Genomic DNA, 19,740 nt, shown 5'->3' with positions numbered 1-19,740 from the left:
GACCGAGTCTGGAAGCATGGAGGTTTGAAACTAACTATTGTTGGGAGTTCACCAATTGCGCTTAAAATGTCCTTTTCATATAGGTACCAATATTGCTCTATGTTATTTTCTGAGGGTTGATAGATCAACTGCGCTCAATAACAGCATATAATAAATAATTTTATTTAATATCACATAATATCATTATTTTTAATGGAATACAATGAACATGATTACATATATTATGTCAATAATACATAAATATATGATTACAATTAAATAAATCACTATTATAATATTATTCTATATTTAATATTACAGTATATTTTTATAAAATGTTTTTTATCTGATTTAATAAAATATTTTGTTCGTCATTGTTTTCAGTTATTATACGATGGACGTCAATAATAGTTAGTACATAGTAATAATAAAATAGTTATAATTATAATCTACCAAATATATGCATTAATATATAATTGTAAGATATAAGCAGCACAATAAATTGGTAAATTGACCTAAATTATTATGAACGGCGCAATCGCCAATTGGTATATACTGACTTAAAATATTATAAGCAGCGCAATTGGTATACTGACCCTTTAATACAGATTTTGTTTTAGACACAACTGGTCCATGCCCCTATTGCCAGGCTAAGTATCTCGGGACAGTCCACTGACCGTTCAATGAGTTTCCGTAGGAATAGTTTGGTACAATATAAATACAATATAAACGAAACGTCGAGCACAATTGCGCTAGCACAATAATACTTCATACAATATAATATGCCTACGGGCTACGGCCTATACCTGTGTCAAACCATAATAACCGTCGTACGCCATTATGTTATTCGTATATATTTGTTTGATATTATAATATTGTTATTCCATTCCATATGATGGTTAGTTAGGTGCCTACCTTTTGTAAATAGTTATTGTTGTTCGCGTTAACACAGTATACATTATTTAAACGACAGATTTGGTTATTTGAAATACATTTATAAAGCACCTGGATAACGAATATGGGTACTTGTCGATTGAGAAAAGGGGTGAAAGGAGGGTACCCTCCAGATTTTGTTAGATAAAATGTCGTAGACAGTTTTTTTTTATTATCATCGAGCTTACTCACGTCACTGTTCGCGTCTTACAACAATAATAAACATACTACAATAGAATCCATGTACAGACGAGCCTATAAACATTAATCATATATTCATTCGTAACATCTAATATTATAAACGAACTATAACCTACTACGAGTATATATACGTCGATATTATTACACGCATGTAGAAATATATTTAAATTAAATAAAAGTCCGAGTAATAATAATATGTCACGACGAGCATAATATTATTATATAATATATTATAATTTACAGGGTTCTCGTATACAAAATGAATTAGCATTCCATAAGTAAAATTGTTCCATTTAGGGACGCCACTGCGGCAGATTACGAGGGGCATACGATTATTAATTTACGACAATATTATAATATTAATATGTTTGATATTTTTTCGTCGTCATTTTACTCCCGGAGCCACCAACCATCCAACACGAATATTGTAGAAATCGCTAGCATTTCCGATATACACTATTGTTTGTTTTTTGAAGTAAAAATTCTTTCTTGAGGTGTGGGTGGAAAAAAATCGTAAATAAAAATCTGTTATAATAATGGCTTGGTACAATATTAACCTTATAATAAACACACGACTATAATACCTATTGTAAAATATTTCGTATTCAATTTATGATTTCCTGAGCAAATAAAATCATTTATAGCAAATAAGTAAAATATTCATATAAATTATCATGCCACAACCACCCATATTGTATTATCATTCATGTGACGTGAAGTCGTTTATTATTTCAAGGGGTAGCGAGATAGCAATTGTCGTAGGTACATCATTTTTGCGTTGTATTGTTTTATTTTGTAATCGCTCCGTTTTAGATACATTGTCATAATATTACAACGGCCAACAGTAAATTCATAAGCATTATCGTACAATGCGGTTTATTTAATATTTACAGAAATAGTAAAACGGAACACATAATATTGTAATTGTTTTACAAATTAATAATTATATTATAATATAGGTACAACACAGGTAGGTATATAAACGTTTACAAACTATTATATTATTCATATTCAAAATAAAATATCCGTACAACACGAGACAACACATAGATTTTTAGACAAAAATATAATTTAGATTACAAACCAACGTACATTATTTGATTATACGAATTACTCGACGATTGTCCATAAATGAATTCTGCCTGTCATAATTACGCATATTATTATGTATGTGTAAATGCATAAACGTATAATGTGTGTACGTGTTTATAATAATATATAACATTTTAGTTTTATACTTTTATCGCGAATCACGATTCGCTAAACAACGACATTAACATTTATACCGTTCTCGGCGTGATATCTTCGTACATAATATCATGTATTTGCATTACAATCACAATCATTGTATGGGAGTATAATATGGTATATTGAAGGGACTCGTAGTTTATATATTACATAGACGTGGACGTTTTGGCCTTTTGTGTGCGCGCGTTTTTTTACAACGTTAAAAACAAATATTTTTCGCGTGTATCGCACAACATTTTTGTCCCGTAACATTCTGTCCGTCCAATATCTGTTGGGTGGGTGCACCACACGACGAGTTTTGAGGAGTTTGCTGGAATTTGAAGACGACTCACGCGTAAAACATATCATAGTAAATAAGCACAAGCGCATATTATATTATATTTTAATGTATATATATATAGGTATAATGTATATATGATTCTCCGACGCCCACCAGATCCCGGGGACGTGCAGGAAATCCTGTGCGGCCCTCGGCCCGACGAACTACCGGAAGAACCGACAGCCCGGGGAAGGATCGCAGAACAGGCCATGACGAACAGACGTGAGTTCACAGCTATATGGTGGAATCAATCACGAACAGAAAAGAAGCAGACGAGCGGGAGGATCAGCTGCACGACTGACGTCAGCCGCAGGATGAAGAACGGCTCGCGTACATATTTGACTTCGCAACAGCGATGCGTCGGAGGTGCCACCGACCACCGTTCTTCATCCCCCACGATGACACCACGGGAGGGATGTGGACCACACCGGAAGTCTGCATAGGACGAACGAGGAGATGACCAGGGCGGCGGACTCCGGTCGGCCCTAGAATACAAGTAAGGCGCCGAAGACTTAAAATTAACTAAAATTTACCATAAACGTCATGTTTAGGGGTGGTAAGTCGGGGTATTGTCCCGTCTACCTCCCCCGTATGTATAATATATTTGTTTTCAAATAAACGACGGCGGCGTCGCGGAAGCATTGCGAAAGCAGTTCCCGCGGCGTCGTCGGTTCAAAATGGGGAAAAAAAAAAAAAAAAGGTATACATTATATATATATACAATATATCCGTGGCTCGGTGCAAATAGGGCTAATGTCATTTTCGAGCTAACGTTTTAAAAATTCTCATCCGCATTTGTATTGATGTGCGGGCGGGTATCGATATTATTATTAGAAGAACGCCGCGGTGTTTGTTTTCCGAAAATGACCATTTTGACATTGGCCTCCTCACACCAAACCACAGAAGCTGAGACAGTGGGAGGAAGTAGATATGCCGAGATCGTCCATCCGACAACACAATATGTGCACTGTGATTGAATGTGTGACATTAGTATAAATTACATGTATTATATTATAATTGTTACACATTTTCACATGACGTATGTAAGTTAAGTAGACACACTGCAGTATTTTATTGACATATTATACTACAATGTTGTATTGATAAAATAAAAATAATGAAAGCTACATAATTGTATGGCAATATTAAACAAAACTATAATATGATAATATAAGGAAATGAATAAAAAAATTGTTAAAAAAAAAACGAGACGCGATTATGGTGGACGGACGTGAAACTAAACATTTTGTGATTTATGCTGACGTGGGACATTTTACTCCCACAATTAATAATTTCAAACTTCTAAGTTGGTCAGATTTTCATCTATATTTGATCTCACAATCGTCCTGACATATAACTGGATTTCTTACATTACAGGTTCGTAGTATCATAATAATAATTATTATTACTTTAGTGAGTACCTATATATATATGTTTTAAACCGATCTCGGGAAATTTTCTTTTTAAATCCTAAATTCTATTAGCATTTAATAATAATATTACATAACACATTTCGTATGTGCCTAATATACAATATTTCTCCTGTTTAACTCATTCTCTATCTACCCTATTTCTGGTCATATAAAACTTACAAATGAGGAACCCACTTTGATTTTTTTTTTTAGTGTTCAAACTGTAACCATAGTCTAGAACTATATAGTTGATAAATTTAATTTCAGCACAGTTTTAATATAACCTATATATTATAATGAGAGTTATTCGGAACCAATTCACGGTAAATAATGTATTACCTAAGTCCTAAGTAACTATAGCCGGGAACCAATTCGGTAATAGGGAATACACAAGGCGTCCGTATGAGGTGCCTATATTATATCATCCACGGATGGGGGGGTGAAAAAAATTTCACAATAATATTATATTGTCCGTCACGACGTGATGTGCCACGCGTAAAACTGGCGAAGGAGGCTCAAGGCCAGTATAGTAATAATATCATTGAGTATATAATACATTGCACTTTATATACTCAATAATAATATAATATAATATAATATAAATAATAATATTATAATAATATTAAATATCATAAGTAATAATAATAATAATAATAATAATAATCGTACTATAAATTATTATCGTTCATCAAGCGGCGATGAATCATCGTATCTGCGTGCGGTGGCGGCGGCGACGACGCGAGGGGTTCGTCGAACGGGTGCAGTCAAGGTGGATTAATCCACATCGAACAAGCATAATAGTATTATGTAGTAGGTACGCGCGCGCGCCCGACGATCGATGATGATAATGTATAATAATAATAATGTATGGGCACAGTATAACACTGCAGCGCGTACGCGCGTGTATAATATGAGTCACCGGGACGAGTCGGCGTGCGGCGAAGGGAATCTGTCCAGTTCCTTTCGTATGGCCTCGATGAGCGGCACGGCGGGGTCCTGGGGGGACAGGTTGGCGTCCGAGCTGATGAACTCGGCGCGCACGGCCGGCCGGTGGAACGGGCCCGCGCTCAACGGCCGCGGCACGAACACCGACTGGTCCGAACCGGCCCACGCCTCGCCCGGCGACAGCGCCCAGCAAGGGCTGGCCGCCGCCGGTGCCGCGAGTTGGTCGTCTTCCGCGGCCCGGCCATTCGAGTCCGCCGACGTCTTTGGCCGGCCGGTCGGACGGCCGCTGGAAGTGGCGGAACACCTGCAGTATAACGTCATAGTCATTATTCGGTCATACCTATTCATATATTATATTATTTTCTACATTAAACTCGTATTATTTTTACGTTATTATGTACCGCGACGTGATTCACGCCGATCGTGGTCACCTGCATACCACATGTTTTTGTACCTTTAATGATGGATTTATTCAAATTCTGATTTTTGGATTTAATAAGTAAGTATAGTGTATACCTAGTGGCTAGTACTGAGGACCATAAACTCCAAAACACCTGGATTTTATTTTTATACCATATTAAGGCGTATCCCGTATAAGGCGATATAAAATTACTTTTTAACGAATCAAACTCCCATATTTCCTGGAAAACTGTAAATTAACGCTGTATGTCATTAAGCAAATATCTTTTTCGAAAATGTTAATGCATCTAAATCGGAATTCGGACATGTAGATTTTAAGTTATTTCACTTTGAGTGCTAACGATAATGGGTTTTTTAAATATAGGGGGTCTATAATAATGATTTAAAAATGATAATCAATTAGATTAATCCATCAACATTTTTTTAATTTATAAAAGTTGTCCGATTATAATAAATACTAGATTAATAGTATATTGTGTGCGCATGGGCGAGAAGTGAGCTATTTCAGTTGCGGGTGACGTGTTTCGCCCAAGACTGAAGTTTCCTTCCTGCACGAGTTACACATACTATTTTTTGTCACACCTCTGTGTTCATCGATCATGCAAAGGTAATGCAGGCTGGGATCTATAATGCAACAACTAGACTATTGTACAAAAACAATATTTCATGAAAGAAACGATTTGGTTTTATCTTCTGAAAAAAATAATTTAGGTTAGGACACTACTTAAATGGTTTAAAAATGTTGATAATTGAAAATATGGTTGTTGAGTATATAATTAAAAATGTAAAAATCATAATTTGTATAAGTCCTTATTAATAGAGGAAACAATTATGGTGAGCATTTTTGGTGAATCATTTATCAGTGTTCACTCTGCATTTAAATTTTATAACATTCCTATCTGTATATTGTGACTACGTCATACCTATTATTATATTTACCTGTTTTACAAGCATCATGATATATTTATATTTTGTATGCATCATATTATTATTAGGTATAAACTGGGTGATTAATTTTAACACTCGTTATCACAAAAAGCATTAATTTATTTTGAAAATATTAATTTTTTAAAATTTTTTGTTGATAGAGGTACTCATTATTAAAGACCATAAAGTGTATCACTACCCTTTTGTACATTTACTAATATAAACGAGAAATAATTATTTATATGTAATCAAACATCAGGGGAGGGGTATTTAGTCCTCCATACCTCACCCCTTGCGTATCCTACCCTGTATGTTTACATAATATAATATACTCACCTAAACGGAGCTGATTTTGATCTCTGTTCATGGTTACTTATTGACGGGGTACTTTCGTCGCTGTTCATACTTGAGTTTCGACTACCGAACAAAGTGAATGCATCGTCAAGTAATTCGTGAAATTTTTGTCGCATTTTTGTGACGTTAGTGTCCATGGCGTTGAAAGCGTCAAAGCTCGAACACGAATCGTCATCCTGATCGTCTGCAATTTATTGTTTTAAAATGTGTATGCGCACGATACATTTTGTTTTTCGTTGAAACTCACTACTTTTTATTTTCATTTGTTTACAGTGTAAATCCCAAACTATAGGTCCAACCACTCCAGGATCTTGACCACTAATACTCTCGTGTCTTGTCACTGTACGTGCATTTTTATTTTCGCTTCCGTTAAGTCCATCCAGTACATCTGTTAACGGTCCAGGTATCGAATCTCTACAAAATATAATATACATACAAATTGAGAAATATATTAACACTTCGCAAATGTAATTAAAAATTAGAACAACATTATTTAGATGGATACACCTAGTCTGGATCTTTTTTAATGATTGTTTAATATTTAGGTATAGTGTATACACATATAGTTATACCTACTTTATTGAAACAATATAACATAAAGTAATGGTTTTTATTGCTGCTATCAAAAACCCTTTTTATGATACCCGCAGCTGTTGCATATGAATTATTTTCAGCGTATGATTGTATTAAATTATTTAATTAAATTGAATAATAAATAGTTGCTGAGCAACTGCCTGGTACAAAATTATAACGACGTACGTGTAACTTAAGTCGTATCATGCAATTATGCCATATAACGTATATTACGTATATAAAAAAGAAATTAAAATATCTCAAACAAATAACTATTTAATTAATTTTTGTTTGAGGATTTTTTTCTTGTTGCGAGTGTTTTACATATACAACTATGGTCTATCGACTATGAATCTATGATTATATTGATTATATTATAACTTTTAATTATTTTATTTTGAGTGTCAATACTCAATGGGTCATATAGAAAACTGAGTATAACACGGTTTCAACTTTATTTAAATCTGCATTAGACATATAAATTCATTATATTATAAGTACCTAAGTGACTAAGTATAATATTTACGATATATATGTATAAATACAACTGGAATGTTAATTTTTGGGGCATCTCGTTTTCTGATGATAAATAAACAAAAAATATTAAATCTACACTAGTTTCGCAGGACATCAAAACAATTTAAATATTATAAAAATACTTTTTATGATAGGTACTTAAATTCTGCTGTAGTATTGTCTATTTCATAGAATATAAACACAAATTACAAGCTTACTGGAACTTCAGTTACTCAACCAAGTGGTAATCCGGATTTTGAATCCTAGGGGTAGTATACCAGGAGTGTTCAAATCGCGAATCGCGTCGTAGACTCATGCGGCTCGCGTCTTATTGTAAGACACAAAACATTTTTAATATCATAATAATAATATAGGTATTATATGAAGACAAAAATTGTGTCCCCGGCGCCCGTCCGTTCATTGTTAAACGTTAGATTATTAAATTGTTGTGATTTGAAGAAAAAAAAATTATCCCATTGAGAACCTTTTTTCTTGGTCTTAGCTATTACATATTATTCCCTTATTAAATATGTTATTATATTATGCGACTCATGACACTCTTATCGCTGGCCACCTCCGCTATATGACGCGGTGGACGCCTATACTATGGTTAAGTTATTGATTTTATAATATATTATAAAATCAATGGTTAGGTATAGTCATAGTGTGTAACTTAATAATTAATTGAAAACGTATTAGCTATTAGCGGATGATCTTATTTTTAAGACCACGACTAAATAGGTACTTGATATTTTAATGATTTGTACAGTTTTACAACTTTTTTATGATACGTCCGTGAGTAGAACCCGTCTAAACTGTAATAACAGTGGTAATGGTCCAATATAATAATTATTAATATGTGAATATATGATCTCTTTAAACCGATTATCATACCCGTATATTGTGTAGCATAATTTATGATGTTCATTAAATTATAATTTAAGAAATTAAATCGACCAGACGGACTCAATGCTTACAAAGGATTCGTAGTTGGACAGATAATAAGACTATCATATTAGCAGAATATTATATTATCTACAAATGATTATCTACGTTTGTATAATATGAATGCGATACGTAGGCTTACAATAAATCAAATTTAAGAACTGTGGTGATAAAAAAAAACGAAATAGTGTAACTGTAACATAAGTAAATGTAGCATCATTTTTATTAGAAATAAAACTTCATAAATAATGGTGGCATTCCATAATACCCAAACAAAGGAGCAATATATTCTAAATTCTTACTCATAATGTTATAAATATCTTAAACGGAGTTGAAAGAAATACTAGTATTTAATGTATTTTTTATACTACAGTTTAATGAAAAATTCAAAAATTAAATTAATACAAATAACTGAAATACCTGTATTGCACTATTGTTTGATAAATTGCTACAATAAATGCTTTCATGTATAAAATATAAATGCATTAGTAATTATATAGTATATATTACTAATGTAATTCTAATCATATTTTAATCGTAACTTGAAAATTAGTATCTATTATAACGTAATAATTTTGGATTTACTCGTTATAACTTATAAAATATATTAAATAAAAATAAATAACTCAAGTTGAAGTTAAACACAGTAAGTGAATTTAGAATTATAATGGCAAGCTTTTTCTAGTTGGATACTAACTTTAAGATTTTAGTTTTTTAAAGATGCTAGTTCTTACAGATATGCAAATATGCAAATATAAATTATAATTCGAAATATTGTGTGAAAACTGGTAAATGACTGAGAATGGGTATCCGGATTTTCGGATAATATAGATTATAATCGGATTATTATACGATCACATAAAATATCCGGGATTTTAAAGCCATATTATATATATATATAGCGTCAATGGTTAATTATTTTTAAAATAACACATAACAATATTATTTATTTTAAAACCAAATAATATATTTTATTAACATAACATACACATTCTTAAATAAATTAAATATTTATTAATTATTTAATTTAGACTTAAATGGATACAACTGTTTTTAATATATGTTAGTTACACCCTGGGGACCATATTTAAAAAAATATGTTTGTTGACGATTGAGTGAGTTCATATTTTACCAAAATAAAATAACTATTATAATTATCCATGACATTATACATAGCCTTAGATTAATGCTGTGTAGAAGGCCCTTAGTTCTTACTAGCATAATTAGTATAGGTACATTTATATATATTTTATGAACCAATTTAATGTAAGAAATATGAATAATAGTAATAATAATACTTACTACTGTTCTATATGAAAATTATTTTATAATTATTGATTTAAATTGTAGTTGTTTTTTCTTTAATTAAATGCATATCAACAAGTAAATAAGTGCAATTTAAACATAAAATGTAAGTTTTATATTTTTAAATAAAGCTATTAATAATTTAATTTAACTACACTAAAACAAACGTAGTTCTGAATGACTTTGTTTTTATATAGGAGCTACGTATAACTAGTTAAAACTTTTATTCGTTCCTAATTATTTTATAAAAGAACATGATCGTGCGATAATGTTGCGTGAAGTTATTAATTTGTGTGTGATCGTATATTTGTTGTAAGTATTGTAACGTTTCTTTTTATGCGGTATAATTCTATGGGCAATGATTATTCATAATAAAAAACCACTCATGAAATAAAACAATAAATTATCATCTGTTGTTATTAAATTATTATACTGTGTAATCCGTCCATATTATAGCGGTTGATCATATTAGTATAATATTATACTCCTGAGATGATTCACCCCGGGATACCGGGATTGTATCTATCATGCAACCTATCTAACCGTTTAGTTTTTTGTTTATCATGTTAGTTTCATCTCAATGGCTACTTATTTCTCACTAAAATAAAACGCCCCAGGAATTTTTTTACGTTAAGATAAAATCGCTCAACCCGTCTTTAAGGTGTTCGTCAAGTTTTAAATTATTGGATTTTCCTAATGAATAAACATTTTCATGATAATATATACAAATTACACACATTTTATACCTACAAGATTTTTTTGTTTCGTTTCGTTTTTTTTTTATAGAACTTGTACACAAGAAAATATGTCATTCTTTGGATTATTTTTATTTATGTACATTAAGTATATTATTATTTTTTTTTCGGTGTAGATACATTGTTTTATTCCATACTAAATTGACTTACTAACTTTTGAAATTTATTAACTGCTTGCATCGAAAGCAATGAATTTGAAATTTTATTTCTATTTCTCGGCTTTGGTTCAGGCGTGTGGAGAGCACCGATATCTTCAGTAGACGTAGCCTCTGTTTTTACCTGAAAAATAGTGAATATTTCTTAACTGCGCTGTCGGCTTAAAGTCTTTAGCAGTACATCGAAAAATATATAAATACATCGTTGTGAGGAGTTTGATCTTCGCAAAACGCCATGTTAGTCCTGTCGGAGCTGATGCTATTTTTTCTTCTTTTTTTCTTATGCGCCACGACAACGCCAGTAACGAGTACCAGTATAACTATACATGTGGCGGTGATGAAAATCCAAATCTCGCCATAACTTACACCACGAACTCTTTGAAAATGTAATCCATCTAGGTAAGCTATATACGAGAAAAACGAGTTTTTAGCACTAATAAATTACATTACCCATGTATATAGGTACTAATGTTTTACTCACGGCGGGCTTTTATTTTTACAGCGTATCCCAAATGATCTGCAACTTCCCGTGTCGTGACAAGGCTCATGTCACGTACTGCTGTTGCAGCAGACACAGGATGGTCGTTTACGCTGACGAAATAAACCAAATCCAATTTGTTCAGTACGGATAGAACGTCTACTTTGACTTTAATCGGTTTTTCGTTTGTATCCCATCTTCGATTCCGATCTGAGCTTACTTCATCCTCGGTCCAATTCGAATTTAGTCCGAGATGCCGAGCCTGTTGTCTGATGGATAAACAACATTATAATGATTAGTAAATAGTATTCATATAGTAGGCACCTACATTACGTATACATCGGACTTAATCGCCTGTGATTCTATGGACAACTAATTCGGATATACGTATTTGAAGTATACGATATTATTTTATTGATCAAACGTTTGCTTCGTAACAATGCATTATCGAAACTTCATTTCATATCTGGTGTCAATCGGCAATCAGCCACTATGACTTAAAATTAAATCATTTTTTTTTTTAAAAATATGTATTGGGCAATAGTAACTGCACTGTACCTATTATTAGTATTGTTTATATAATTTTATATACAATTTTTATGGATCACATAATATTTTAAAACTATATAATATATATAGATAATAATAATTATTGTATTCAGCTATTTTTTTGTATACATAGTTACGATCATTATGGAATATTATGTCGAATACTTACATGCTGTAACGCCATTGAATAAACAAATAAAGATTTATGTCGAAAATAATATGTAACAAATAAAAACATAATAATATTGTCTCGACAAATAAGATGGCTAGGTAATTGTATACGTATATCAAATATATTTATTTTTCGGGGTAAAAAACTTAATTTGGTTTAAAAGTATTACCATTGATTATACATAGTATTACAATAGTATTACAATCTCATGCAACCTCGACTAAAAAATAATAATTGTATTGCGTTTGATATAAATAACGGGTCGTTCAATCAAAGTTAATAACTAGTTTTTGAATAATCCATTATTATACTATAGCTTATAATTTATTATTTTGACTATTTTGAATTCTACGTGCGTTTATTTATTGTTGTACATATAGGTAGGTACCTACATTATGCATAGTATTCCTATTGCAGCATAGGTACACGGCCACACGTATAAAAACGGATGCTGTACGTACAACTTCATATATTTTAGAATGTTCTATGTTAAAAGAGTACCTATGTGCGTATTAGATAATTTAAATATGACGTAGAATACCTAGTAAAAGCAATCGTGTAGAGGATGGCCAATTTTTCTTTTATGACTGGTATGGAAATATGAACATCTGCTGGCGAGTCGAAATTTAACTCTGTTACTATCCAATATTCTTTGTTTGGTATTTCGGCAGTTTGTGGAATGTCAATAACCCCGAGATGTGGCGTAATAGACGTCGTAGGTTGAATGTTACAATCTTGCCCGCCTATACAGTCCTCGGGATTTTCCTAAAATAATGTTACGTTTCATTCATTTATGTTTTTATTTTATTACGATAATCACCATAAACATAAATCAATTAATTTACTGAATAAGATGGCATTTTTTTAGTGGTGGTTGTTTGTGTTGGTTCATTCGAACCATCTCCTGAACCGGACCATAAAAATATTTTCAAATTTGTATAGTTGTGCATGGAGTCTATTAGATTATCTGAAAAATAACAAGTAAGTACCGAGTGTAATATTACTACGAAAATTAATTATGGTTTATCTTTTAACAGCATCAAAGTATAGAAAAAAAATAGACAATCGTTGTTATTGTTATATTACATGCAACTATGCAAGTCACTTTTGTTTATTTGAAATAAAATATAAAATAACTGTAATTATCTATAACTCTAATAAAGTATTATACAATATATCACACAGTAATTATATACCAATTTATCCTTTTTCTTTAAGCGATATAAATACATATACACAAAAGTCGCGTATATAATATTATTATTTAATTCAGTGAATTTATATACCGAATGTATTTGCTTTGTTTCGTTATTGATGAATTGGTCACACAAAATAAATTACTAAAATATTTGCTCACCTTCTTCTTGTTCGAAACTCTGTAAATTGCAGCTAGATAACATTATTATGCACACCAAACATAACCACCTTATATCCATGTATACATTCCAAGACAATTGTTTGCATTTGGACAGGCAGTTCCATCAACCTCCATTATGTATTGTCCAGGATTGAGTTTTTTGCTGGAAACGTTCGGTTTGATTGACATTTCATCCATTTATACATAGTAAAAATGAAACATGTATACCAGTATACGCGCGTGCGCATGTGTGTGCAATGCGTGAAGTAGAGTATCCATGGGCAACACACCCAAATAATAATAATTAATGTGCATGTAGGAAATAGACTTCCGGACGACTGTAGTGTATAGTTTAGTCGCTAGACAGTATGTTCTGTACACATAACATAATAGTAAATGAAAACCGTGTAGATCAGCGGTCATTAAAACTATTACGTTATAATATATACAGGGTGATTCACTAAGCACGCGCGCCCCCATTTTTTCCTTTAATAGGTATAATGAATATAATCAAATTTTGACTTTGGGAAATTTCAAGTAGGTATATATAATAATTAATAAGGAACATATCTTCAAACACTTAGAAAAATCATCTGCTTAACGATTTACAGTAGATATAAAAATGATTGGTTCTCATTATAAATAATGAAGTTTTATCGTCACCCCTTAACTGGAATAAAAATCTATGTAATTTCAAACATAGTCTTTAAGTATATACTTAAAAATCTAAAAAATCAGAATTTGAATAAACTCAATATTAAACGGAAAAATTGCCAAAAATATCAGTGGTAAATATTTATACAGGAATGACTTTAGTGGCTGTCACATAAAGTTGCTTACAAACTAAAATACTAAAAACAATTAAGTTAATTCAGACCTATCAAAGTATTTTATATAAGTATAGGTACATACTATAATAACATTAAAAAAAACATTTTAATGTATTTTATAATAATTACGAAACTAATAACAAGGTTCTAGAAGAAATTCTTCCAAGCTGGTCATTAGATAAAAAAAAGACACGAATAATATTTATCACATTTACAAACATTTTGATCACACTGTTTGGTAAATTTATTTTTTAAACAGAATAAAATTATTTTTCAAGTTAGCTATATAAAAAACGATTTGGTGAGATAATTGACATAAAAAAATAAAAACGTGATTGCTTCTCTTTTTATAGTTTTTTTTTTCAATTAAAACACAAAACAAATGTATTCCTTCTCAATAGAAAAATCTACACATTTTTCTACTATACGAATTCATCACCAAATTGCGTTATAATATAACTTGAAAAATTATTGTGCGATCAAAATTTTTTTTGTGTAAGTGAAAAATGCTGTCGACTGCGTAACGTTTCCTTGGACACGTATTTCGAAAAACATTTATTCTTTACGAGATAGAGAATGTTTACTGTTAAAACAATCAACATTTTAATATACATTGGTGTTAGCGCGATGATATACCCTCTAGCGCGGTTTATTAAGCGCAGTGATCCGTTTAAATATCAACAAATCCGCATTTATTATAACAGCAAACGAATTGGCATAAATAGTTTAATGTTTTTTCATTAGTTTCCTATCGAAACCCAGTATTTACCAGACATACCAATCAGTTGAATAAACATGCTTTACTAATATTCTATATACACACAAACAAAACGAATTCCGGCATAGGCTCCAGTTTAAGGGATATGTTTTCAACTTTTCAACTATCTTTTCGGTACCTATTGAAATAAAATAATTATATGATCTCTGTAACTTGGCCATCGTCGTTATCAGTACATTCAAAATGAGTCTCAAAAAAAAAAAAATTGAAATTTTTTTTTAATTGTGTCCTGCTTTATATAATGACGGTATTAAATTATTAAATAGACAAATACTGAACAATGAATTAAAAATAAAAGCAAAAGACAACATTTGTAAAAGACCATCTAAACATTCTTAACTACAGTCGTCACTCGTAATTCGAAATTCAGGGGACCGAGCTAAAAATTCGTTTTATAGAGGTTTTCGATTTTCCGAGTGCTCGGTAATGACAATTGTATTACATATGCATACATTGTATTTATTATTTATTATTTAATTTATTATACATTTAGTTTGATATTTAATAATATATATTTGTGTATAATATTATGTTATTAAAGTATTAAGTAAACAAGTCAATGAAGTAAGATTTTTTTCACTAGCTTCGGTTGCCGCAATCACTTTTTTTTTATCGGTGAGCAACAAACACTTTACGGAACTCATATTCAGACCGACTACGTTTTATTCAATTTCAACAACTGTTTACCAATTGCAGAGGTTTATTTTGGTAAAATTATACGATTAAAGTCGAAAAACCACTGTCAGACTTTTCGAATTATCAAGGAAACCGAAATATATTCTTCTAATTATAGAGGTTTTCTCAGGGGACCGCGTTTAGTTCGATTTATGGAATTTTTCAAATTATCGAGGTTCGAATTATCGGACGACGACTGTAATACATATTGGACTTGCTACTGATATTGATACTTTAAATACTACTGATTTAAATTTAATTAGAAAAATATTCACTATTATAAGCGGTCTTCGTTATTAGCAATTCTTTGTTATTATTATTATTATTTTATTATTTTACTATTTTATCGGAACAGTTATAGTCAACACTTATAGATAAGGAGGACTCAATTGCTATAGTCAGTTTTTTTCCTAGGACTTTATTTCAGTTTTGAGATTCTGCAGCCGTCATTACCTCACATATTATATTGTATACATTTAATTTCTGCCCCATTTAGTATCGACCGCTGTTCAGTGGATCATTTAATGAAATTCAAATTCACGTACAGATAATGATTTGTCGGTTATTATCGCTGATAACGAATTAACTCGAATTCTGTTTTTTGGAATTTTTAAGTATACCTACTCGAGAGCCGAGGACCATATTATTTTAAAATGCTTTGATTTGTTTTCACCATTTATTAAGTAGTGACTCATGGCGTTATCAACTAATTATTTTTCAAATTAAAATCACCCGTTTATCTTATGCAGTTGAGTTTTTTTTTGAAAATGTTGCGATATATCTGAATTGAAATTCGTACCAATTGGTTTTGAGCGAATCACCTTATACACATAATATAATTGAAATAACGATTATTCATCAAGAGCAAACCTGTGTACCTATACGTATAATATTAATATATAATATAATGTATATATATATATTATACAGTGTAGACGGCTGCGGGAGTAATATTTTACGTACATGATTAATGATTAATGACACGGGATGGATTCGTTCGGAGTGTTCGGTTTAGACTTAAAGCGACTTTATGTGCGCAGTAAATAATAATTGTCTGCAATCTCGGCCATCGAACAGACTAGGTATAATTATATCATCATCATATAAACAAGTTTTTAATGAATTTGCATCAAATATTTGATGTATTATATTACAAAATTTATAATAGTAATAGGCTTAAAACTATAAAAACAAATATATAATAATAATAGGTAGTGGTACAATATATTATTATGATCTACGATAATTTTGGATTAATATAACCTTATAGCAATGTACGTGGTGACAACTACCTCCTGAACCCCCAACGACCTCAGCATTGAGAATTAAAATCAGATATAGCGACAAAGAAAATGAAGAACATCTATAAACGAAAAATTATGGAAAAATTTGTATGAGGACTGTGGATATTCGGTTTGTGTTGGTGACATGACAAATTTATTTTTATCGTTGATAAACGTGACAGTGAAACAGTAGGTACTTCCTATATTATCAAAACAGAGGTTGAGACAAGTTCCACAATTCATAGTGGCCATCGAAAATCATACAACTTCTTAAGGTTAGGGATTTTTTAATTACTATTGATATAATAATTTATTTTTACAAACAAAATAATATTAATCTTAGTTAATATTTTCTATTCCTATAATTTCACAAAAAAACAATCAGAAACAATAATGATTTAAATAACATTAATTAAATTGTCATAAAAAATATGGTTGGAAAAATGTACATTAGGTACCTGTGTAAATATTATTATATAATACATATTATTATACATTATACATTCGTGAATTTAGGATTTATGCGGGTTAAAATTTAAAAGTGTTAAATGTATTTTCTATGTACTAAAACATAAATATATAAATAATAATAATAATTTAAATAAAATTAATTAATAATTATGATTAAATTTTTATAAAAACGTGTTGTAATGTCGGTCAAAGTTTAAGAGAAATGATTGCGTTCATAATGGACGTTCATTTCATTTAACACCACACAATATTACCTATCGAGTTTTAATACGAAATTATCTACATCGATGATTTGAATTACAATATGGTACTGAGTTTAATACCTACTGGATAAGTCGACTTATCTTTTCTTGTTGATACGAGTGGTATGCCGCGCTGCTAACATTTTCGTGTATTTGAATATGAATCTACATATTTTGTATTCGCTAAACAGATACATATAGGTAGTTATTAAGTATACATAGTAGAATATGTTTTAACACGCGGTACCGCATACATTATCCGACTATCAAATTTATTAAGCCTTGTGGTAGGTACTTACCTAAACTAATAGTTGATAAACTTTGTATGTGTAAAAGGTCATATAAAAGGGTGCTCTATCATACGTTATTCGGATAACTGATACAATGTGTCTGATTAGGTCGAATTGTAATGTTTAAGGTTTACCGTTTAGTGCAGTATACATTATAGGTACTACAGTAATTATTCATTATATTATTAAACTATTATTTTTTTTTTGTTATATTTTTTACACGAATCTCTATTGTAGAACGTTATTATATTTGGTTATATTATTATCATATGAGATTAATGATGATGCAATAGATGTACTAAAAAAAAAAGTTAGTTAATATATTGTAACTATATAATATAACGTATGTCTTATATACAAATGTGTTGTCAAAAGTATATAATATTATGTGTGTAATTTACAGGTGAACAAACAAAATAAGGATAACGTATTTAAATTGTCTGCTTTCGTGTGAATAAAAAAATTTGCAAAAGTATTAAATTCATTATAAACATTTTAAATTAATCATAACTAGATTCATAAATAATTATCCACACGATTATACCTATACCTTTAATTTATATTTATTTTATTATGTTACAATGTTATTGAATCCAAAAGCGTAGTAATAGCTTGAACATTTTTGAATACAACTAACAAGCGTCGGTATATAAATGCATGCGGTTTTATAGTATACCGACATACCATCCCACCCTTTTATCACATTTATCGCCTATTCAAATCTCCCTTAAAATAGTATATGTAAACAGAAAAGTAAAAGAACACTAAATTAATTATCTAAAATCTATATCCATTTTAATAAATCTCTCCTTATGATATAAACTACCTCAAATGGTTCATAGATTTAGAAGTCAGAAACAAAAAATGACTAAGGTATAATACTGTACAATAAATGTTATTTCTAATAATAATATATTAAGTTTATGTTTCTCTTATTTAGATCAATTAAATTTCAAAAGTAGATTTTTTTACAATAACATTCAGTTAACGCAATGTAATACCTATTATTAAAATACTAAATATGGTAAATTAACATTTAAAAAATGTCTTTTCATTGTTACCTATCACACTTAGAATATCTATAATTTATAACAGAAAGTCAAAAATTATAAAAATATATTTATTGTTCAAGAAATCATAATACAAGATAATAAACAAAGTTATTAAGTACCACCTATACAATTTTATGTCTTTTTTTTAGATTAAAAGCATTTGGCATTCCTATTACAATTATTGCAATAAAGTAATACTCATAAAGTCACGCGATGTTACAACCGTGCCTGCCTTTTCAATAAATGTTTTCTATGATACTGGTATATATTTTCGAAAACATAAAGCAATAAAATCGAAATCAATATTTCTAAAGTACATTATCCTGTCAAACGTTTGTTGACGGTGGCCTATTTTTTATAAGTCAGAGAAAAATAATAAACAGATTTTAAAATGTATTATTTAGAAGTAATGTTTGTGATAAAAGTCGTTTTATTGAAAACAATATTATACGTTGCGCAAATAACTAAGTAACAACATAAGTAGTTTATCGTTTTTATTCAATCGACACCAAGATAAAATAATTCTTGATAATATTTGTCTTTATAATGAACCTATTAGGTAGGTACCTTATAACT

At 30.4% G+C, this 19,740-nt stretch overlaps 1 protein-coding gene across 3 annotated transcripts; it reads right to left on the bottom strand.

Annotated features, from left to right (window-relative positions):
• Window positions 1-1,895: 1,895 nt before the first annotated feature.
• Window positions 1,896-18,066, bottom strand: LOC132947126 (uncharacterized). 3 transcript variants are annotated; one of them, XR_009664834.1, is made up of 10 exons: window positions 13,544-13,888; window positions 13,032-13,153; window positions 12,728-12,951; window positions 11,469-11,734; window positions 11,189-11,391; window positions 10,987-11,111; window positions 6,986-7,152; window positions 6,721-6,922; window positions 4,762-5,341; window positions 1,896-3,165 (listed from the first exon to the last, which is right to left on the bottom strand). XR_009664834.1 is itself a non-coding variant. In XM_061017322.1 (10 exons), the coding sequence occupies exons 2-10, from the start codon at window positions 13,620-13,622 to the stop codon at window positions 5,008-5,010; spliced, it is 1,722 nt and encodes a 573-aa protein (XP_060873305.1). In that variant the 5' UTR covers window positions 13,623-13,706; window positions 17,908-18,066; the 3' UTR covers window positions 1,896-5,007. The 3 variants fall into 3 exon arrangements, 2 of the variants coding, with proteins under 2 accessions (XP_060873305.1, XP_060873306.1); XM_061017322.1 differs by adding an exon at window positions 17,908-18,066 and having other exon boundaries at window positions 1,896-5,341; window positions 13,544-13,706; XM_061017323.1 differs by lacking the exon at window positions 13,544-13,888 and adding an exon at window positions 17,908-18,066 and having other exon boundaries at window positions 1,896-5,341.
• Between the last annotated feature and the right edge of the window lie 1,674 nt (window positions 18,067-19,740).

Source organism: Metopolophium dirhodum, chromosome 6 (assembly GCF_019925205.1).
Source record: "Metopolophium dirhodum isolate CAU chromosome 6, ASM1992520v1, whole genome shotgun sequence".
In the NCBI taxonomy this organism is placed as follows: Eukaryota; Metazoa; Arthropoda; class Insecta; order Hemiptera; family Aphididae; genus Metopolophium; species Metopolophium dirhodum.
The sequence above is the reverse complement of the archived record's forward strand: the minus strand, read 5'-3'. Positions and strand labels throughout refer to the sequence as shown.